This window comes from Pseudopipra pipra, chromosome 4 (genome assembly GCF_036250125.1).
Source record: "Pseudopipra pipra isolate bDixPip1 chromosome 4, bDixPip1.hap1, whole genome shotgun sequence".
NCBI classification, from domain to species: Eukaryota; Metazoa; Chordata; class Aves; order Passeriformes; family Pipridae; genus Pseudopipra; species Pseudopipra pipra.
Window position 1 is genome coordinate 26,507,951 of NC_087552.1, and position 23,282 is coordinate 26,531,232.

At 40.6% G+C, this 23,282-nt stretch overlaps 1 protein-coding gene across 5 annotated transcripts in view; it reads right to left on the reverse strand.

Annotated features, from left to right (window-relative positions):
• PPA2 (inorganic pyrophosphatase 2) overlaps positions 1 to 16,536 on the reverse strand; it is a 35,067-nt gene extending 18,531 nt beyond the window's left edge. For 4 of the 5 annotated variants that reach the window (XR_010430061.1, XM_064652038.1, XM_064652034.1 and 1 more), the window contains exons 1-5: positions 16,368 to 16,536; positions 14,556 to 14,620; positions 12,855 to 12,899; positions 4,296 to 4,349; positions 1,733 to 1,852 (exon numbers count right to left, since the gene is read on the reverse strand). Coding sequence is in view for 4 of the 5 variants with exons in the window: in XM_064652038.1 (XP_064508108.1) it covers positions 1,733 to 1,852; positions 4,296 to 4,349; positions 12,855 to 12,899; positions 14,556 to 14,620; positions 16,368 to 16,497 (414 nt within the window). In the remaining variant the exon portion in view is untranslated. The remainder of the gene's footprint in view (positions 1 to 1,732; positions 1,853 to 4,295; positions 4,350 to 12,854; positions 12,900 to 14,555; positions 14,621 to 16,367) is intronic. The other variant, XM_064652037.1, reaches the window with a different exon arrangement.
• Between the last annotated feature and the right edge of the window lie 6,746 nt (positions 16,537 to 23,282).

The following is a 23,282-nucleotide window of genomic DNA, read 5'->3' on the forward strand; positions in this document are numbered from 1 at the left end:
CTGCCAAAGGAAAGAGAACTATCAGTTATCAACTAAACTGCAATCATAACTTGTCTTACCACTAAATTACTAAGATTAATAAAAACACCAATAAAAACATCAGCTTTCTGAGAACAGGCTTGCTCAATGGGAGAAGAAAAAACAAACAAACAAACAGCCAATGGACTGACCTTGAGTAACTTACACTCAGGACAAGTAACATGAGGATTACTGAGGACACAGAAACAAAAATATTAACTGCATCCATGACTCAGCAGATACACTTTACCCAATTGCAGTGATTAAGGCATCAGAGGATGCTGAATACGGATTTTTGTAGTTACTAATGGTTATGGGATCAAGCTAGGATATCTTACAATTACGTTTTCATTATACTCTTCAAATACCATGACACTAACACTTATTGCTTTCAAAAATATGGAGGCTTTGAGCTAACTATCCTCCTAGGCATGGATTTGTCAGAATCCAATAAGCTTTTTAAAGTTTTCAGATTTGGGTATGAAGTATTTCTTAATATTTTGAGATGTGTACCTTCCCTGCTTAAGACCAAAGAAGCTTCTCCAAGGGTAAGTTTAAACCCCTGCTCTGAGCACTGTACAAGCAAGGAGTCCTAACCAAGTTATACTAATTTAATTACTAGACCAGTACTTGCTCTTACTCTTACTGGCAAGTAACTCATTCTACAGTTGAGAAGTTTTTCTGTTAACAATTTTAAGTCCAATGAAGTTTCACTGAAAAGATTTTAGAAAGCTTTTTTTTTTTAAGGAGCTATGCTGTTAGCTCCTGCTGTCCATGATCATAACTCCACCCCAAAATTGTTTATTTTTCCAAAACTCTTCCAAAGGGCTTTTTATTTAAGACTACATTATATCAGTGTTACTTTTCTGCCCAATTTCATCTCTTCACATCTAGGTTAAAAGGAAAGCTCACTAGCTGTTCTCTGGACAGTAGAGCAGCTTCTGCTATGATAGCAACTATTCTAATATATTAAAAAATAAAAATTACAATTATTTCCAGCCCTCTCCGATTTCAGGGCTCAACGTTCAGTGCTTATACAGTTAAATGTAAAGAAAAAAATCTACCCTTTTCAAGCTCCATCATGTTCTTCAGTACTAATTTAAGTCCAATGGGTTATTCATAGAAATGAAAAAAGTTTAAAACATTTCATTATGCTCAAAATTTCATGCATTAGTTGGGCTTTTCAAGGCTTGAAGCTTTGAATGCCTCCTGATCAGTAAAGTCTCACAGTTCAGAGAAAAGTTAAGAAAGGCAGTTGAGGTTTAATCTAAAAAAGAACAGCCCTTGTGTTCTTCTTAGTTAAAGATATTAAGAAATCCCAATTAAAATTTATGCTGCAGCACATGAAAATCCTAAATGAGTTTTTTAAAAAATGCCTTGTTTAAGCAGGAAAGAGCTACTTGACAAAGTATTCTTGAATGGCAGACCATGACAGTTTAAGTCTGTCACTACAGCACAGAGACAGACTAAAGATTTGAGATTTCTTGACCATTTAACTCCTTCCTAAAACATAGCTCAGATTTACTTTCACACCCAAATTCTGATCAAAATTTATGGACACAATAAAGTTCAACATAAAAAAAATCCTAATTTACAAATGTATCCAAGAGAAGCATCCCTCTTGCAGCTGATTTGCATTCAGGCAGTATCCAAGATTTACAAGGCAATTTACACAGAAGACAGAAAACTTTCACCATTATACCAAAAATGTTACCTGTGGGAGGGCACCATAATTCCATATATAACCCTTGTGAGGAAAGATATTTGCCACATATCGAAGCTTCCCTTTCTTTATATCTTGTTTAATGGGATTCAACGGCTCCTCAGTGGCAATCTAAGCAGATCGTGAAAAAGGGTGGGGGTGGAAAGGGGGAGAGAGAGAGAAGAAGAATGATAAAATGGAAAGCAATTCATTCCATATCGAACCAGTTAGAAAAATTCATCTGGCAGGCACATGCTTGTGGTTTGAGAATTATTAAAAGTACAATAGCCTCAGTCTGAATCTCAAGGGTCATATTCAAAAAGCAGCTTATTAAGGTTTTAAATAATGCTGTAAAGTGTGCAAGAAAAAAATGAAATCTAGAAGAGAAAGTAATAAATTTATAAGGAAACTGTCATGGTCAAACATAAATACTGAAAGGAACTTAAGTCAGAAGCTCTTGCACTTTATAGTACAAGTTCAACAGACATGCAAATGGTGGCACAAGTTCTTCTGACAACAGGGACTTTGACACTCACAGAGGAAATGTTTCATGTTCTTCTTGCCCTCTGTTCCTTGCTCTCCTATTGCACACATCCCTTACTTCCAACACCTTTCAGCATACAAATGCTTTTTAGCAAGCACGAATTCTCTATAGTCACCAAATGCCAATTTAACACAGATTTGGAATAAATTAAGCTGGCATTAGAAGAGGGCATTCTTAATCCCAAAGAAGCACTCTCAGAAGGACAGAAGCTGAACAGTATCATCCTCCCCAAAACCTCAACTACAAACCCACTGCCATATGAATTACCTACCACAGCTAATTCACTGTAACCACCCTTTTGACACTACATACCACAATCCAATCCATGTTAGCTTGGCTCTTGCTTATGAACACTCATCTGAATGGCAAAACATTGGTTACCAGCTGAAGTGGTTACACTGGCTCAGGCGGTGCACAGCTTCCATGCATAAGCACACAGCCCTTAGTCCATATTCATTCTACATCCCCGTCATTTACCTAAATCACCTCTCTCACTCTGGTTACAAATCCATCCCCAAGGAATTCCTCCTTTCTGAACAACAGCAACCTGTCAATAAATAGCACTTACTTATTCTGCAAGTAAACCCTCCCCAACAGCTGAGATGATGGTTCACACATTTCTGGTTTCACACTGGATTCTACTTGCTTCTGGTCACAACTTAACACTGAAGACCTTAAATGTGCCACCTGGGACACTGACAGAAGTGGAGCTCAGCAATGGAAACTGGGACAAAGAAGAGTGACTGCCAGCAGCAGACAAAAGTTTCATGAAAAGCCCCTTCAGTAAAATCAAGGGAAGAACAACAGAAACACAACAAGGTGATGAGCAGAAGATCTGTCACTGGGGATGTAACAGCAGGTAACATTCACTCTAAGGCAAGATTTAATTTCCTACAATCTCCATTCCACGAGAGGGAATCTCAGCGCAGAGATGCAGACAAAGTATTAGCAGGTATTAAGCAGCTTACCACGGTCTGGACTGAAGGAGTGCCAGGACACAATGGCATGGCAAGACAACTGCCTTAACGACTGATGCAGGAAATTTCAGCTATATTAGAAGTTAAATGTTAGAGAACTACATCTAGTCTCCTCTATCAAGCCAGAAGAGTCTACACACTACAGATTTCTGAACCTACCAGGACAGTAAACTTTTCTACCCCTGACATAATGTGCCAAGAGAAGAGGAGGGAGAGTAACCTGAGCTTTAGGCAAAGAGTTCAAGTAGAATTGTCAAAGGAAAATTCTAAGAAAGAAAACTCAGCTTCCACAATAAATCATCAGTTTAAAATACAAGGTAAATATCTAAGGTAACCCTGGTTGCAGAATAACAACTGTGAAGGTAAACACAGTTCAAATAATTTTCTATAATCAGGGAAAGGAGAAAACAAAATTCTGAAATAACAGGCTGGGTAGGTTCTTTGGTATTATTTTCAATAATTAAAATAGTTAACAGCTCAACCACAAGCTTCTTTTAAAGCAGCTGGAAAACATCCCTAAGATTAATACAAGTGTTCAGAAAGATAGGACATATCCTGGTGAGATGTGCTGTTTCACAAACACTACAGATGAAGAGCTATTTGTAAAATATCTCCCTGCAGGAGATACTTTCAATCAGTGAGGTCCCCAAGTAATTTTTTTTTTGTCACAAGGAAATGCTTTTTTATTTGCAACTCCATTTGTCAGGATTTGGCCTAGCACCCTATAGAGTGGAAATGATTAATTAAATTCTCTGAGTGGAATGCTCCACAAGCAAGAAAAAATAAGACTAAAATGCTGGACAACATCCTGAATATCAGTACTTCCGAACTCTGCTGCAGGTATGCTGCACTCTCCAGTCAGATGGTTGAAAAGAAGACACTTTTTATAATTGCAAGGAAAGTGTCTGTATGCACCACTTCAAATCAATTTTTTAACAGAGATTTTATGCGTAAAGAGTAATCCACACTGTGATTAAACTCTGACTATTGAAAGCCACTTCGTTGTCATAACTTCCATAAATACCTATATAATCAAGGTATTTTTCTTAATTACCTCCATTTTTGCATTAGTCCAACGAGGCACTTCTACAATCATATTATATAGGACCTAAAACAAAAAACAGTGTCAGAACTGAAAATAAATTCCTCTCGGCAATTAGTATTTTACAGTAACACAAATTCTCTCCTCTGCATTCAGCAGCAACACACATCACATTTCTCTGTTCCAGCTGCTTTTACTTGTACAATTCATTTAGTTCCGCACAATGATATTCAACCTCCTTGGTTCATCCCTTCCCCACCCCACTCCTTTGAGAATACAAACAACAAAAAGTAATGGAAATATATATGATGGTTTTTACACCCATATCGATATTACTCTTCACAAAATGTTCAGAATTTCCATGGAATGGTTTACTACATGGCAGTGGTTCAGCCTACTAGTCAAAGAAGATTGGATGTTTCTATAGAAAAGAGTTAGCTTCCCTTAAGCAGTGGAAAGGACAATGCTTCTGGTTTTTTCCCCCTAAGGATTTATTTCTTTAAGGTCCTCCTCTTTTGATTCATTAATTTTTTTAAAAAACCCATGCAAATGCAACAACCACTGACATTTCTGATTCTCAGTCAAATCTAGTTGAAGCTAGGTGATACTAATCCAAAAGCGATGGCTGAGGAAAGATACGGACACAGATACCTCACATTTGTGTGAGGCTTCTTCCTAAGTGAAAGCTGTTTTGAGAAGGGGGTGTGGGAGGAATAAACCCAAAACTTGCATGCTTTTAGAAGAAAAAAAAGTAGCCTACACCTTTCTTACTGAGGAAGTTAAAGCAGTATTTTCCAAAGAGAAAAACTCTCTGTAACCGCCGTAAGATTTCTTTTTCTGAAGCTGTCAGAGGTAAGCACTACCAAGGAGTGGAGTATTAATTGAATTGGGTAACTAGACTAAACCATCAAGCAATGTCTACAACCTATTTTAGATTACTAAGATAACCCCAAAAATATCACATTGCCTGGAACATCTCTTCATAGCCAAAGAAAACTTACATTGGTATTAACAATCGCAACAGTTCAGGAAAGGCAAAGTATGTTTTTGCAGAAATTTGTAGGAAAAAAATATAAAGTTACACCAACTGAAGACTTGCACTCACTCTTTAACAACATTGCAATTAAGGTTCCAGTGGACCCTTAAATATTTGTATTTTTGCTCCTTGCATCTTGCAGCTGCAACAAACAAATACCATTACCAGGGTCAATGTCACAGTCTGATTAAAGTAATTCCAATGGTTATATGATCATGTCCTCCCAAACAAATCTGGAATGTGGAAAGCAAGAAAGCAAAGGAAAATCCCAACTGTCACTCAGCATTTCTATCATGAGATCACAAGCTATGCACAATCCTAACAGCAGATTCCCAACAAATTTAAATTATATTTGCCATCCATAAGTACTGTGCCCATACTGCAATCCGTGGCACATCAGATGGAATCACTTTTCCCAAGCAGGTCATGACCAAATAAAAAAAGATTTAAAAAAAAAAACAAAGAAGAAAGGTGCTTCAGATAAGTTTCAGTTACATAAAGTACACCTTATGTATATAAGAATAGTTGAAACAAAAGTAATCAGAACAAGGGCTCAAAAATGTCAACACTGAGGAAGGAGACAGAACAAAGCAACATACATGCACCAGCAGGTAAGAGAAGGGTTGGAAGAGTGCCCAATAATGTCTGCACATCCATCTGGGAAACATGTGGCAAACAGAAATGCTCAGCATGAAAGCCAGTGCTGACAAGAAACTCTTACGGAACTGCCAAGCAGGTCGAAGAACTGTTCTGACTGGTAGCTACAGGTAGAAAACTTACAAACTACTCCTGGAATTATACATGATGTCTTCTCCTCTACCACAATCCTGTATTTTTCTTTATATGCTGCTATACACTTTTCTGACCATGTCAAATACAACGGCTTCAGCAACCTCTAAACTTGGTGTTGAGCTTTAATTAGTCAACAGTTAGTCCAGGTCTTCAGCAAATCAACCCTCAGGGCTGGACAACAACTGGACTGAAATAAACACAATGTTGCTCTCACAAACAAACAAAAAAAACCCACTTGGATTTAACTCAGCTCAAAGACCAGGCCCTCATAATTTGTGGTATCAGTCAAATGTGAGTTGTCAAGAGTCTTAAATGTGACAGCCTGACAGATTCATTTGTATGCAAAAAAAATCCCTGAAATACTCTCTCTAATTCTAAGCTGCCACAAGCATTTACAAGAGATTAATGACTTCATACAGTGTTTACATTTAAAAATAAAAAGTTTTATTTATAGGGCAATCAAATTTTCACAGTGGTGAGACTAGATCCACTGGTGTGGAAAGAAGAACATATATTTTGACAGATAGAGAGAAGTAGACTCCTCTGGTTTTTAGGGTTTTTTTTCCTCCTCTTCCTATCTTGTTTCCCTCCTTGCCTAAGTATCACCCAGGAATATTTCCATCGCTCTTATTTTCCCAGATCAAGCACCTATTCCTTCTAACCACTTGAATGCTGTCTCCCATCCCTTGCTGAAAACTGTTCCCACCTCAACTGAAAACAGAAATGCAAGTGTCAGACACCACTTGTCTTCACAGATTACCATCTGCATATGTCATTCAGTGGTTAGTTTTGGCTGGGGAATGCATCTGGTAACTGATATTTTTATCTTTATTTTAAATCAGTAAAACAAAAAATTCCACCTCACAAAACCCCCAAGTAAGCACTTCTACCCCCTCAAGCAATGGTGAGACTGCTTCAATAGCCCATTTGACACACCTTCAAATGACAGAAAAAAGATCTCTCATCAAACAAAAACTATTGCTTGCAAAGTTTACCATTTAACTGCCTCAGTACAATAGCAGTCACCTGGCCTGCCTGAGATCATTGCTAGCTGCAGACCAGATTTAATCCCACTGCAAGCGCCTGATGTAGAAGGGACTCCAGTTCAGGAGAGCCAACTGTACAACAGGTCAGATGGAGCAGCCTCATGCCAACTCTGCTGGCTGACACTCTCCTCAGGACAGTATTCCTGGAGCATGCAAGAAAATAGGAGGAAACAGTTTCCTAGATTCAGAGAAAGGGCCAGAACTCATCTGCTAGGGAAAGAGCACTGACAGAGCCCAGAGGGACTTTCAACCCGGGGTATTACGTAGCTTTTTTGACTTTGAGTCAATATGAACACGAGACAGACATTTGTACTTATGTTCTATTATACCTTGAAGAGGTGATGGGGGCCAGGGGGGTGTGGAATCTATTTGCTCAACACAGAGAAGTCAAAAGTGCATTTCCTAATTCCTAAAACTGAATAAGCAAATCAGCAGAAAATGACACAGTAGGAACAACCAGTATGTCTAAATGATACCCTTTATTTCCTAAGAACTACACACTAAGAACATTACATGGGAACTCACACAGGTTGTAACTGTTTGCTTTATCAGGGTGTTGTCTTTAACACTGCTTGGCAACTTACTGCATTCCATTTCAGCTGAACATCATTTTTAATGTATCATGATATAGTTTTTGCTGAGACAAGCAAAAATGTCTCTCTCTCACATAGACAACAGAAATGGGTTTTATTTTTTGAAATAGGAAAACCAGAGAAAGATAAAAAAGATACACAAAACTACTTTGGCACATTTGTACAGCAAGTATCAAGAAAAACAAGCAAAATACAGACTGCTGTACGCAGGTAAACTATTAGTCATCATTCTCTACTCCAAGACTGATGGCCAAAAATAACTGCTAGTTCTGGCTGTACAGATTCTTACAGAAGATAGTTCATTTTGATCAGAGTTTGTCATTAGAACTCTGAATATCAGAAGAGAAAAAAAAATAAAAAGACCTTTCTGACACTATTTTTACAATCTGCCTTTCTGGAATGCCCTATACCCGTCTCAGAAACAATTCTTCCTTACCTAACTTTCCCTTTGTTGTTCAACTATTTCCTTTCCCAGTCATTCCAAGTTCCTTAGCTTGTGCACTTGAGGAAAGGGTTTTGAATAAGCATGATTTTGCTCGAGGGTTGCAACCCTTAATGCTGAACTTTGAAGGTTCAGCTAATTTGAAGCAGAAGTGGAGCAACCTCTGTAGAGTGAGGAAAGTGATGAGGGAAAGAGACGAACAGAAACTCAGTACAATTTCATAAAATGACAAACATCACCACTTTTTAAGGCCTGATTGTGATTCACCATCACCTTGCATGACAAGAAGAAAAGATATGCTAAAGCTGACAATTATTTTAGTAGTTTTTATAGAAAAGTACTTAAAAAAATCTGAAAGCACTAGAGGCAGCTGGTCACTCTTCATCACAGTGAAGTTCTGAGCTCAGAAGAAAGAGAGAAGAAAAAGCAGCTATCATTTCCTTTTATTTTCTGTCTGCTAATTTGCAATCTTGCAGGGATTCTCATCAACCATCAACTGAACATGGCAGCATCCACCTGAGGACTAACGAGAATGAGAGTGATAAGCTGCAGTCCAGCAGCAGTGTGAACAAAGGATGATGTTTGAAAGAAAGGAAAAAAAAAGGAAAACAAGAAGGCAAATATGGACTGTCATTAAATATACCCAGAAATAAATGGAGTGGGGTTTCTTTATAAAATGAGTACCCATGTTATAAGCATTCCCAGTGTAACACTTCCTGTAAGGTATTTGCCAATGAAAACAACAAACCAGATGCCAGCAACATCTGGACACCAAATAGACTGTATCTAAATGAGAAGGCAGTGGAACTTTTCCAACATAAATTAACATGCCACAGAGCAAAAAAAGGAATGCAGTGCCCAGCACAAATGCAAAGTGCCTGCAGCCTCTTCATAGTGTACTTCTCTCATGTTATACTGAAAAGGGAATCACAAACACTACACTGGTTTTTACACACAGGTATCTCACTGGTGTCAGGCATATTCTCTGATCACCCAGTTATGGGACATATTCATCTGCAGAACTACAGTGTACAACCATGACATGAATAAAAATGAAACACTGGCTTTCTCAAGTTTAAGGAACCATTTACTTGAAGTTAAGTTTGATCAAATCACTGATGCAACTTTCTCAGTAAACCAACTCTACTCTGGGTAGATTTCAGTTGGACTGCTGAGTGAAGACTACTTCTACTCTCAGTATTTGTCCCTCTACAAGAACACAAAGCAAGGCTGCAGCTAATGGACACATCCTCAGAAAAGAGCTGGGCACGTTCAAGCATCAGGGTGAAAGATTCACTGATAATCTAAAATTCGGAATACAAATCTCTGACCATTATGGATGCATTATAGCCCAAGTTACATATATTAAAAAAAGGTCTAACATCAGCAAGAACTGTAACAGAGGCTGTAGTTAAGGCAGAATACAAAGTCAGTACAAAGTGTGCACCTGTTCTGCACAGAAAATGATAACAGCTTTTCCTTTCTTAAGAAACATACTGACTTTATCATAAGACAACTCTGACATCAGTTTTGAACACTGTTTGAAGTATAAAGTCTCTATCAGATCACCTATTCAGACAGCATGACCACTCTGATAACCCTTTATATCTCACCTGACTAGGTAATTTATGACAAAATTTCTGCCTCACAGAAGCAACTCAGCTGAAGTTCACAAGGGCATTCCAGCACTGTGCAACCCACAGGATGCAACAAAACAAAAGCTGTCTTGTTTCTTTCTTTCTACCTTTTTTCAGATGCTCTTGTGAGTGTCTGCAAGTTAGAGAACTATAATCTCTACGTGCTTGGACAGATTCCTTACCAGGACATACACCTGAAATAAAACTTTCTATTCAAGAACACCTGGGTCCTCTGAATGATGTGGCACGTGAATACTTTACCAAAGATATACAATGACAAGCAGATTAGAAACGCTTTCACTACAGCAGGAAAGCAACATGTCACATTAGTCTTGAAAAGAAAACGATGACCTCTTCAAACCTTCTTCCTGCCAGACATGGAAGACCATATTCAACAATCAGGCTCTGACAGTTTTGACTGTAAGCACAGTGGAAACATCCGCTCTTCCAGACAGAGATGTGAAACTTTTGAAACCTTTCACAGAGATTTACTTGGGCAGGAACGGATTCCAAGTGCTTGCAATGCTTAAGGCAATGCAGGAGTTCAGACTGCAAACTGCTAATAATTTTGATACTGGAGCTGAATATGATTTCTTTCAGCATAGTTTCTCCCTCAAAGTAACTTCTCTCTAGTCTTCAAATGGTCAAAAATCATCTGTGAAAGCAAAAAGTCAGTTGTCAGCAGTGTCTGCAAAGCTAAATTTAACTGAGATTTGGGAAGATCTAAAATGTTATGTGAAATGGTTGCATTATTGAAAACAGTTCCTACAGAAACAGCACGTTTCCCTTAGAACTACAAACAGACTGCAAAACAGCGAGTTGTATGATGTGCATTCCCCTACCCCATGACTGCTGAAAGCTGAAACTCCTCTATTTTGAGACTTTCTTTTCTGGCATCAGGAACACCTAGGTCAATTTAAAGTAGATTAGACAGACTGAAGAGACTCTTGCAGAATTATCTTCAGTTTCCACAGCTAGACTGCCATCTGATGAACAGCAGCTCAGTGTAATTTAACACACACTCTTAAGAGGGTTTGCCCTTGTCCAGAGTAACAAATAACTGTCACCCTAAAAGCACAAGTTTTAAATATGTCAGTGTGTTTCCAGGTTAAGAACAAGTATCACCTTTGAATTCTGGTCAAATTCAGTGCAAGGATCAACTGAACATCAGGTATCAATAGCAACCTTTGCATCCCTAGACAAGAGGAAGGAGTACAGTGCTTCAAAGATCTTCTGAAATCAGTACATGACAATCAATTCCTGATTTTCCTGTTATACTCTGATTAAGCTATGCTTTCCCTGCATACACACACACAAGGATGCATTTCTCACCAGGCCAAGGCAAAGAGAGCTGCTGAAGAGCCCAGTGTAGAAGAAACTGCTTTCCTGAACACAAAGATTTCTCTGTTTTCTCTCTCCTCCCCAACTCCCAAAGATAATGGTGAAAAAGGGTTTTCTAAACAATTTGTTCTCTTGCATCTCACCATCTAAGTAAAGACCAAGAACGTTTGGGAAGCCTGTAGTCTGTGCATTTGCTTACTTGCATCAGAAACCCACTAAGATTGAAATGTACATTTGCCTTTGCTCATTTTCTGTAGCTCTATTAAATCACAGTCCAGAGCTCTCTAATGGGAAGAATTATGTGAAGCAGCTCTGGATGCTACACTGTCCCAGAAAGCAAGAGCTGCTCATTCTCACTGGCATTTTCCAGCCACCTCTCCCCAGACTACAAGAAACATGGTTTTCAACAAGCTAACATGCTTCTCACTGCACAGACAAATGCAGTTTTGAACATTTTTAGATGCTGCATAAAACATATTTGCACCTGGCAGGTATTGTCACAGTATTTATAAGCAGGTAAGAAACAGAATACTTGACTTGCAGCAAGAGCGGTAAATAACAACTGATGTTGCAAGACAATGATTTTTCAAAAAAGTCAACTGGCACATACTCTTTGTCCTGAATAATTCCTCTTTCAGACATGATTCTACACCTACTAGACTGTACTTAAGCGGGCATCAAGCTACAGGAAATCTAAAACGCATTACTTAGGTATTGTAGCTTGAATGAATCACAGAGCAAAGGGAGAGGAAATACACAGGGCAGGACTGTGTGGGGACTGTTGCACAGCAGAAGAACCACTAGTGTACCACACACTAGTTGCAAAACTATGAGAACCCAGACAGTTAGAGCAGTTCTTTCACATCGCATGGGTAGTTACAGTTTTGCAATATGACTGGCCGAACAGATGTGAGGAGATAAAGCTTGGGACACACACCTACCCACACACATACATACATCATGGCCTTAAAACATAGTTTGGTTCATTTTTTTTTCTTTCACATTCTTCTACTAACTTTTAGATGAGCCTGTGCCAGCCAAAGCAGAGCAAAAAGTGTTACATTTTGGAAAAGACACTTGCATAAACAAATTTTGTTTCACAGAAAAAGCTTGAGCAGATCTTCCATGTTTTTTGGGCTTCTGTTAGGCTTAAATTCAGTGCTGGATAATGCTGAACTATTAGCAGATGTGATTTTTCTCCCTTTGGGCTTCCCAGATGAGTATAGAAAACAACATATCCTCAGTTTTGAGAGGCAGATACTTAGTATAATTTCTGTCCTAACATACTTAGGACTTCTGAAGTTCTGTATATATAACAAAGATTATCCACAGAGCATAATGAATATTTCATTAATGGAGGTTTAACCGCAAATGTTTCTGAATGCAATAGTAAAAAAGATCTACACATCTACACTGTACTAGTCACAACAAACCTTTGAAAGAGTGGTATAAGTGTTTGCCTTTGAGAACATCTTGATGAATAAAAGAATTCTGACGTTTCCGGTCCATTCAAAGAGGAGAATATTAAATCCCTTTAAGCCTTTTCCTCCTAAAAGACTTGCATTTGAAGACATGTCAACTTTATTCACTGAGAGCAAGTTCACTTTGCAGAATAGTGAATTGATGTTAGAAAGGAAATAGATGACATAGTTAAAAAAAAACCCAAACCAAAACTTAGCAGTACCTCAGATCCAGTAGTCTTTGCCCTCTTTGCAGGAATTTCTTTATCCTATAGGGAAAGAGTGAAGTAAAAAAGTGTATCAAGAACATCAGAGAGGAATACCGTATTCACATAACTATAGACAACAGTAGTTTGCAATGCAATTGAAACACTCCTTTTTGAGCATAAAGGCCTAAACTATAACTTTTAAAAGTAAGTACTCAGTTCTGTTTCATTGTGACATTTTAACCTTCAAGATGTTAACAGAAGAAGATAAAAAAATGTACGTGGATACATCCACCATCTCCCAACTACTAAGGAATTTAAGCAGCAATTTAGGCCTGTCCTCAACTGATTAAAAACACAGTCATCCTTTTGTACAGTCAAAGAAGAAAAAAAAAATCTCAAATAAACAAAACAAGTATGGAAAATAAGGCTGGAGTTATCCATCATAAAGTCCACAAAGCTTAGACCATGGGGTGGAAAGCCTGTAACATACAACTCTTTAAGTCCTCCTCTGACAAAGAAGGCAAAATTAAGGGAGACCTTCACAATGACTCCCCTTCTTGCCACCCCCCACCCTGCCCTGCCCAGGCTCTCTGTGACATGAAATGCTATTTTCCTGCTCACATACCAAAATGAAAGTCTCTCCACATTGATCAGACACTGCTGTACTCTAATTTAATCTACTGAAAAATTACAGACTATAGCCCACTCCTACAAACTCTAAACTCTACATACACGAACAGCAAGGTCAACAGAGAATGTGTGATGGAAATGCCCATTGATTTTCCAGCACTAACACCCACTGAACAGGGCATCTTATAATGACACTCTGAATGACTTATCTCTTCCATTGACTAGCACTCAGGTCTCCTGATCAAAAAAGGTTTCATTCATATTTTAAATCTCTCGATTTTAATAATTCACAAGATTGGCTCATCAGTTCAGAAGTCTCCATCTGAACACCTTAAAACTACTGACCTTTCACACCATTCATATCATCCATAGAGACTCGGCAACAGATCAAGAAAACAGCTAAAACCCTCCCAACCTGTTTGTGTAACAAGCACACCACGATAAGCAAACTTAAACCTAAACTGAAGACTGGCAGTTCTCCCACCAGTGACAGACAAAACAGGCGTTTCATTATTGCTATAACGAAGCCCCAGGGAGGGTGGCTAACAAGACGTGAAAGTGCTCAGCTGCACCTCACACACTGCCATTCTCCAAAGGTGTGATTACCACTTCTCTCTTGGGCATTAGTGTTGCCTTACAATTATAATGCTCCTTCTGGGAATTAAAGACGTACGCCGTAAGTTGCGCAAGCACGTGCCGTACATATACTACAAAGAAATGTACACTTTTAATTGTAGATGTAGGAAACCACCAATTTAAAAAGAGTAGCAACAGAAAATTAATTCAAGCACACATAAACACAGACCTAAACACAGAGAATAAACACAAGGTACAGTGAGGGTTCCTCCTGCCCTCAATCACTTGAGGAGTTAGAGAGACACCTAGGCTTGCCTACACAGCAGTCATTATGTTTCATTGTAAGTTACTGAACTCACCAGAGAAAATTTGGTGGAGTTATTGCGCCTTTATTACATAAGGAATCAGCCTGAGTTAGACTGGTCCTTTCTGGCACAATACATCTCTCCACTGATTATCCAAAAATCTTTGCTTTTCAAATTAATTGTGTTTCAAGGCATAAATACATACCTCTTTAGATGCAGCCAACAGTGGAATGTCATGAAATGGGGAAATATATTTACCATCTGCATTCTCTGAAAGACAGAACAAAGAAGCAGCATCACAAACCTAAAGATGTGCCATACAATGTTGGTGTTGCTAAACATCATGCAGTACAGAAATGTATATATTCTACGATTATGCATCAGTTAAACTTTTTCCGAAGTTTAATTTCAAGTACTAAAAATTAACCTACATGTAGGACAAGGAATTCGATTGTTTTCATAAAGATTCATTAGAATCAATTTTATCGCTTTAGTATTCAACACTATGCTCCTCTTCTGACTACCTGGCAACACAAGCTATGTAAAGATAAAAAGATCCTTTCATTCTCTTTTCTTCTCACTGGCCATACACAACCATTAACAGAGAAAAAAAAAACAAACAAACAAAGGAACTTCATGTCCATCAGCAATAAATGAATTAATCTGGGTTTCTAGCAATGTCTCTAGAACAGTGTGATTTCACTGTATTTCTAATAAACTGGGTTTCAGGACCACAAAGAGAAAATCCTCCAACACAGCAGGCCAAAGTTTGATCAAAAGAGTGAGGGACAGGACAATTGCTTAGGCCCTAGATATGAAATACCACAGAAATTGACATTAACTTAAAGGGGGCCCAATCCGCACTTCAGCCTTGCTCCCACTCGAGAAAGAAACAAAATTCATTGGAGAGGATGCTTAAGTTTTTCAAACTACTTCACTGAATTTTTTTCGACATACTAAAAGCCCAAGTACCACGTCAAAACAGTGCAAACACTAACCCAAACCTCAAGGAATTTCTCCTCTGCTAGCACCTCTATTCACAGTAAAGGAAAAAGTAGAAAAGTAACGTCACTTAGCTTTGGACTTAACTTTGACCACTTCAGCAAAGAGAAGTGAATGGAGTTGATCTGCAACTCCGGGAAGCCTCCCAGATGCTTCCCCCAAACAAAACAAAGTTTAGTGCTAGGCTGTTAATTCCCATGAAAGAAAATGACTTTCCTAGATGAGCTCGTGCGCTGGCAGCCCCAGGGACCGAGCACGAGGCAGCTCTGGCAGGACGCTGCCAACCGGGTACGCGACGCCTCCGCTTCTCCCACACCAGCGGACGTCAGAATTGACTGCTTATAGGTCAATGGACCAAAAACGTACAAAACCACCGCTAGAGATTTGGCACCCAGATAGACAACACTGTTTCAAAAACCACTGCCAGAGAACTGGCACACAAGCAGACAACATTGTTACGAAAATGGGTAATACTGAACACGGCACACCCTCAGCTCTCAGCGGGCCTTGAGAAGCCTCCTGGAGCACTGCCCGTGTCTTCGCCGTGCCCCTGGCTGGCCCCCCCTCGAGGCCGGAGCCCCACGTTTTGGATGCCAGCCTCCCATCTCAGTGACGTGTATGGAGGGGGGGGGGGTGCCCTGGTCACAAGGGACAGGCTAGGCTGTCACACCGCAGAGGCTCCCGTGGCTGTCCCCGGGGTACCACAGCCCCCCGCGCCCAGGCTCCCACAACACGGCGGCGCTTCACCCCCGGCGCCCTTCGTCCTCCGGGGCTGGGGAAGGGCACGGCAGAGCCGGGGCTGAGCAGGCCCAGCATCCCCTCCAAAAGCCGGGATCTCCACAGGATCCGCCCCCACACTCTAGAAAACACTGCTCCCTCCCTGCAGCAAGGGGGGAGGCTCACCGAGCCCGATGAGCCTCCGCGGGAGCGGGGACCCGCCGCCGTCTCTCTCCCTCCGTGCGCCCCGCGGGACGGGGAAGGAAGGGGTTTACAGAGCCCAGGGGCTGCTACTTACTAAAGTAGAGGCGGTAATCGGGCGAGTTGGGCCGGCCTCGCTGCTCCGTGCTGTAGCGGGCCATGGCGCCCAGGCGCCCCCACCCCCGCGCCGCCAGCAGCAGCCGCGACAGCCCCCGCGGCGCCCGCATGATGGCGGCGGCCGCCCTCCCCTTCCTGCGGCCGCCGTCGCTGCGCCGGCCCCTGCCCCGCCTGCCCCCGCCGGCACGGAGGCCGCGGGGCCGCCGGGGACAGGGGGAGCACCTCAGGCGGAGAGGGAGGTTGTGGGGTGCCCGGCCTCAACGGAGAGCTCCATCGAGTTGAAAATAATAATAAAAAAACCCCAACCCCTACTTGAGGTTGCAGGTGACCCCCAGCGGGAGCCAGGAAAGCCTGGGCAGGGTCGTACCCCAGCTGTGCCCAGGATGAGGTGTTCTCAGGCACCAGCACTGCCACATGGAAGGGGTTGCCAAGAAGATGGAGCCAGGCTCTTCTCCGTGGTGCCAAGCAATAGGACATGAGGCAACGGGCAGAAACTGTTTCACAGGAAGTTCTACCTGAATATGGGGAAGAACTTTACTGTTTGGGTGACCGAGCACTGGAACAGGCTGCCCAGAGAGGTTGTGGAGTCTTTCTCACTGAAGATATTCAAGAACTATCTGGATGTAATTCTGTGCAATGTGCAGGGAGGTTGGAGCAGATGACCCACTTCCAAACACCGATTCTGTGATTCTGTGTAAAGCGTGGATGCAAAATGGTGATGGTAGTAGGGTTGCTATCCCTACCTGAGACCCACGGCAGTGTGAGGACCCTACCATGCTGCTCCCTAGTTTGTTTGTTTCTTCTTGGCACATGGTTTTATGTCACCCAAGCCAGTTTGTGTCTGCACTGCTTATGGCCGGGCTATTTGCATGGGTTGCCAATGGCAGGTGAATTCTTATATTGAATGCTGCTGATACTTAAATTAGATTCTCATCTGTATTCATGTTGTGCTGGTTTTAGAGCTTAATACCTCTACATATGATCTGATTCCTTTGAATTCCCTTTTCATTGATCCTTGAGGGTAATTTCGAATTAATTTCCTCTGTCGATAAGGGTGATAGTTCTTGGAGTAGTGCTCCTTATTTGTGGATCTTTCAAAAATTCCTGAAAAGGGGCAGATACCACTATTTGCATTTCATCGACAGAGAAAATGAGACAACAACTTTTGTTGTATCATCACTTAAATCTGAAGCCAATTATCTTGTGTATTCACCGTTAAAGGTGGTCAATATTAGCTTTGAATTTTAGCTGTTTCAATTTGAATTATCTTGAAAGATTTCTGCAGGGTAACTCCATGTTACCCTCATTATTTTATACAGTATTTTAAATGTTACTGGGAATTATTAATTTGCAGCAGAAAGGCTTAGTCTCTTCAATCAGATTTAAACAGCATATAACTACTTCTTCCCATTATTTCTTTCCTCTACTACTTTGGTAGATCAGGAAAGAGTCAGGATTGTATATTCAGCATGTGCAGAAAGGACAAAGAATTATTTTACACTGGAGCAGGAGATTTTCATGATGGCCTCAGTCACTGTTCCCCCATGTACTACATTGAAATATGTTAGTTGCTGTTCTGGATCTTTAAGGAATCTGCATTCTAGTATGTAGATTTTCCATTACAAGAAGGCTCTGGGGAAAAAAAAAAGCTGTGGTCTTCTCTGATTTGTGCCACTGCTTGCTGTATTTATGACAATAGATTTATCTCCATGCTATTTTGCAGGCCCATTGCCCACTTCTGCAGAAGCTGCAAAATAGTAGTTCATGTTCCACTAGAGGAGTTGGCATCTTTCTTCACTGAGTTCATCAAATGCAAGGTTATTGGGCTAATCCTCTCCATTTGACATGTAGGGATGAAATTTTTCATAGAATCATAGAATGGCCTGGGTGAAAGGGACCTTAAAGACCATCTAGTTCCACCCCCCCGTCATGGACAGGGGCATCTTTCACCAGACCAGGTTGCTTAGAGCTCCGTCCAACCTGGCCTTGAACACTTCCAGGGATGGAGCATCCACAGCTTCTCAATTCCAGTGCCTCATCACCCCCACAGTAAAGAATTTCTTCCTAATATCTTCCTAATATCTTCCTAACATCTTCCTAATCTAAACCTTCTCTCTTTCAGTTTGAAGCCATTCCCCCTTCCCCCTTGTCCTGTCACTACATGGGCTTATAAAAAGTCCCTTTCCATTTTTCTTGTAGGCTCCTTTCAGGTAATAGAAGGTCTCTGAAGTTACTGATATTTTAAGTTTATCAAGAGGGCAAATAATCTGCTTTTCATATGGAATAGTTAAAAAAGGGAAAACCTAGGGTTTTTTTCTATTATAATAAAATCTATTATTACATGCTTTCTTTGAGCTGGCCTGCTGCTGAAATGGGCAAGGTTAAAAGGAAACATGCCACAGGCCTAGCCTTCCGCCTCTGCTTAGTTCAGAGGAATCTGGATTTCATTTATGGAACGTCAGAACCTTTGAAAATCACTTACTGAGCACGCACACAGTACTTTTACACTTGCAAAGCTAGCAGTTGGGTGCAAGGTTATTGTAGTAGGAGTCCAATATATATTTATTTCCCTATACAAGCTTGAAAGTGAAATACGTTGCAGTGGCCAGGAGTCCCTGCAAGATGCACAAAGTCTGAGCACAGAGTTCTCCATTGCTTTGTGTTGTGAACATGGTCTTACCTAAAGCTCTCTCATCTGTAATAGGAAATGGACTGTGAAGCACTTCATTTTTAATTTATAAAGTATAAACAAGTTTCTGTGCAGGTACTGTTTAGATGCATAGATTGATGCCATCATGTTACCTAACAAGGGTAGATGATACAGCAGAAAACCACACAGAAACCTTGTTAATGCTGCCAGAGCAGAGAACATGACATTTTAGGATTCTGAGGTATCCAAAATTACCCTACTACTGAAGAAATAATAATGCTTTAAATAGGTTTTACTGTATTTTTCAGTATTGTGCATTATATTACACAGAATATGGCAGAAGTATGCACACAATTCCTCAAGTCATATTTGGGTAAGACAGCTTCCTGATTAGAATAAATATACCTAACATCCTTGAACCTTTGAAACAGATTAATGTTTTTGTTCCAGTATTTACCTTAAGCAAATTGTCCAGAATTACCAAGTCTTTTACTGCCAAGGGATTTTTTCACATTCATTCCCAAGCATTTTACATACAGATCCTTGTAGTATGATTCCAATTGGGCCAGCAATAGGCATTTATAGGACTGATCCCATTTGTTGACCTTGAAACAGCTCCCACTGAAAAACAATAAAAATATTGCTATTTATTTCAATGGAATTAGAACAAGATCCTTAAGACTTAAGTAGGACTTACATGGTACTTAGGTTTTATGCTTGCCCTCTGCACAGGGGTGAATCTCATTCCAGCAAAATGCCACTGGAGTATAGCAAAAACTTAGCAACAATATAATCATCTAAGCCTGAAGGACATCCTTTCTTTAAAAGTTTGTACTCTGCAGTGTACATTTACATTTATTTTAGATAAATTTTTATATACATACCTATATATTTTAAAATTAAGGGGTTTGCCCATGAAAATGCTGCGCAAATTAAATACAGAAAACATTGTATTATAATTTAGACACCCATCCTCCTGAATGAAAATAATTTTCATCTTTTCAGCTAATAAGGCTTTGAAGAATTTCATTAGTACCACTATGTGCTATTTCAGTGCATTCACTCTTGACTGGTGATCACATCATTATCGTTACATTTTGCTGTAATAGAACTTCTATCTCCATGGCTTATAAGACCATTAATCTGAAGGAATCAATTCCTGCCAGCCTTCTGTTTTGCTACTATGTGTGTGCAAGAGGCCAGCAGGAGGATAGCCACCCTCCCTGTCCAACCACCTCTGTGGAACAGGTCACTGCTTGCACTTGCTTGCCAGTGTTTCCTTGTTCAGCCATCACCATCTCACCAAGGTGCCGATGGATCAGCTCCTACCGGTGCTCCCTAGATCAGACCAAGACAAGCAAGGCCAGCTGAGGCAGCTTAGAGAGGTTGGGCTAAGTTAGTCAGGCTGCTTTACAGCCAAAGCAAGTTAAGGAGCATGAACTCCTCCTGCAGATCTGTGCACTGACAGTCTGCAGCAGGAGGAGGAGGATGAGTTGTGGGAGTCAGTAACCTCTTTCGTTGGCACAGCTGGATCTGGGAGAGGACATCTAGAGAGGATGTCTACGTGCAGCTTACTCACACATGTATTTGCATTTTGCTCACGGATGAATGCCTGATGGCAACAAAACACTACATCATCTTGCTAAGAGGAATAATCTTCTATTTCAGTAACTAGAATTAGGTTTGTCAAGTTATGTTACTTTCCCTCTCAATGTGAATAAAAACACAGACTCCTATCCCAAAGAAACTAAGTACCCTGGGTCAGACTGTGAACCATTTTTTTTTCTAGGGGTGAATTCACTTCAGCAACCCAATTGCTTTAAAGAGACTGATGCTCGGTATTTATGCAAAATTTGGATTTACATTACCATGTGTAGGAAGACGTCAAGTTTACATCCTGGATTTTTCTGAATAAACTGTTTATCTGAGATGTTTGTTTATTTTTTAACCATGCTTTTTGTTTAGGCTCCCCATAATGTATGTTAGGATTCACTTGCCAGACTTAGCTTCTCTGGACCTCTGCCTAGGAAGCGATTTGGCTATCCTGAGGCCAAGACACCATGGTTGAGTCACGTTTTGTAGGCTATGGCAATTTTTTTCCTCTTAGACATCTGTATAAAGTTCATTTTAAGCTCTGTGAACCAAGGATTTTCAGCCTACCCTAACTCTCATCAAAACTTGTTTGTGAGTAAAAACTAAAACTTATTTTTTTTTTTTAAGACTCTTATCTTCGATACCCAAGGCAGCTTCCCCATCACAAAACAGAAATCACGAAATAGTATCTTTTCCTGTTCATTCTTTCATTGATTCTTTCACATAAGTGCATAAACACAAATAAAGAGAGGGGAAAAAAGGCTCCAGTTCATGATATAAAAATACTGTCTGGAAACATGAAGTTTTATTGTGAAGCTGCAAATCTGTAATCATTCAAAACAGGGACTTAAAAGGAAAATCTTGCCTGTTGTTCGTAATAGTTTTTTGGCTCCATTCCCATCTTGATTTGTGAATTGCCAGACATAAGGTTCTCAAAGATTCCTAGAGAAAATATTTCACCTTTGGTAATTTCTACGCCCCCCTATTTTACATTGAAACATAATAAATAATAAAGATTCATCTTCCTGTTCTTTTACCTGTGCCTCGCTTGCTTGCTTGTCTTTCCTTATTAGCTTTGATATCACAGTGCCATCTACTTGATCAACAGAGTCAGTTTATTTTCCTTAGAAAATAACTACGCAGCTGTAACTCTGAAGAAATCAAAGGGCTGCTCAGTTTCCTAGCAAGTTCCTTCTCCTTCTCACCTCCTAGCCCTTTCAAAGCAGCACTGCCCTTAGATGTCCGCCTTTGGGAGCTGGCCCAGCTCCGAGACTGTTTCACAGACCTACACAAAGCCCAGCTGGATAGTGACAGATCCACAGGCACTGCAAGGACAATGCAAGCCCTGCCGACCCTTCTCTCAGCATCCCTTCTCCTTTCTGGCAGGTGTTTTGATTTGAGAGACGGGTCCCCCTCTATAGGCAGAAAACGTGTCAGCCTTTTGTACGTGTAAACTGGAGCAGAGGCTTTGTTTGGAGTAAAAAAGCATCACAGCAGTTGGAGAAGATGGATTGCACAGCTTGAAAGGTTGAGCCATCCCTTCTTAGAAATATCAGCAGCCTAGCCTGAGCCCCGGCAGGCATGTACCTTATGAATTTTTCCTACAAATATTTAGACAAGAAATACTGTAGACGGGGCTAAAAGAAATTATCGCTGTGCGCTTACTTCTAAAGACCTGTTTCTCTACAGGAATCACCAGTCTGGCAAGATCAACAGTAAGAGTGAAGGTGAGACTGCCACACTAAATAACTTTTCACCTACAAGACAGGCTTTTTTCTCTTTTTGTACTATTGAAAGGTGTTTGAAGTGGTTTTTTTCTATGTATATTTCAAAGTAATTTTGATTCATTCATTGTGAAAAATCAGTGTGTAGACTTCAGTTTTACCTGTCCTTAAGCCTTCTCTTTTTATTGCTTTTATCCCCACCTGTCACTCTCTTATCTTACCAGTATGGTTGAAGCAGGTAGGGCGTACGTACCAGCAACTTTCCAGTGCTCAAAGTCCTCGGTGGGCCTTACGCATGATTGTTCTTATCAAAGCCTAAACGTTTTGTCCCTCAGAAGACATCTTTGCTATGACTAGTGCAGAGTGACAAGAGATACAGGCTTGCTTTTATAGGCACTTTGGCTTCTCTGTATGGAGGCAGGCAGCTGTAGAGACATCTGTGTTCTTTGCTGTTGAGCTCCATCTGTGAGGAGGGTAGGACAGCTTTCTGCAACAGTACCATGGTACCTTTCTGCTTCTCCACTGCCTGTTAAATGTTATCTCTTTACCTGAGCAGTACTGGTACTGGCTGGTGAATTCACCCTGCAGCTGTAGATTGAGACTGTCTTTTCGCTTGGTGGCTGTGCTGGCCATTGCAGTGAACAAACTTGAAAATGCCGGTCCTGTCCTATTGCCGCAGGACTCCAGCAGTGGTCTGTGCCTCCCCTCTAAGGGAACAGGCACAGTAGTCAACCCACACCAGCAGTTTTCATGTATCCTTGGGGATACTAAGTTATAAAGAAATCTTTTGTAACAGCTGTGAGGCATTACAAGAAAACAAATAATTGTTTGCTTGCTTAATGGCCATCAGTCTTGATGGCGCTCCTGGTTCATTTATAGCTCAGGACTGAGATAAAGGTTAGCACTGACCTTGCAACAATAAGCTCTT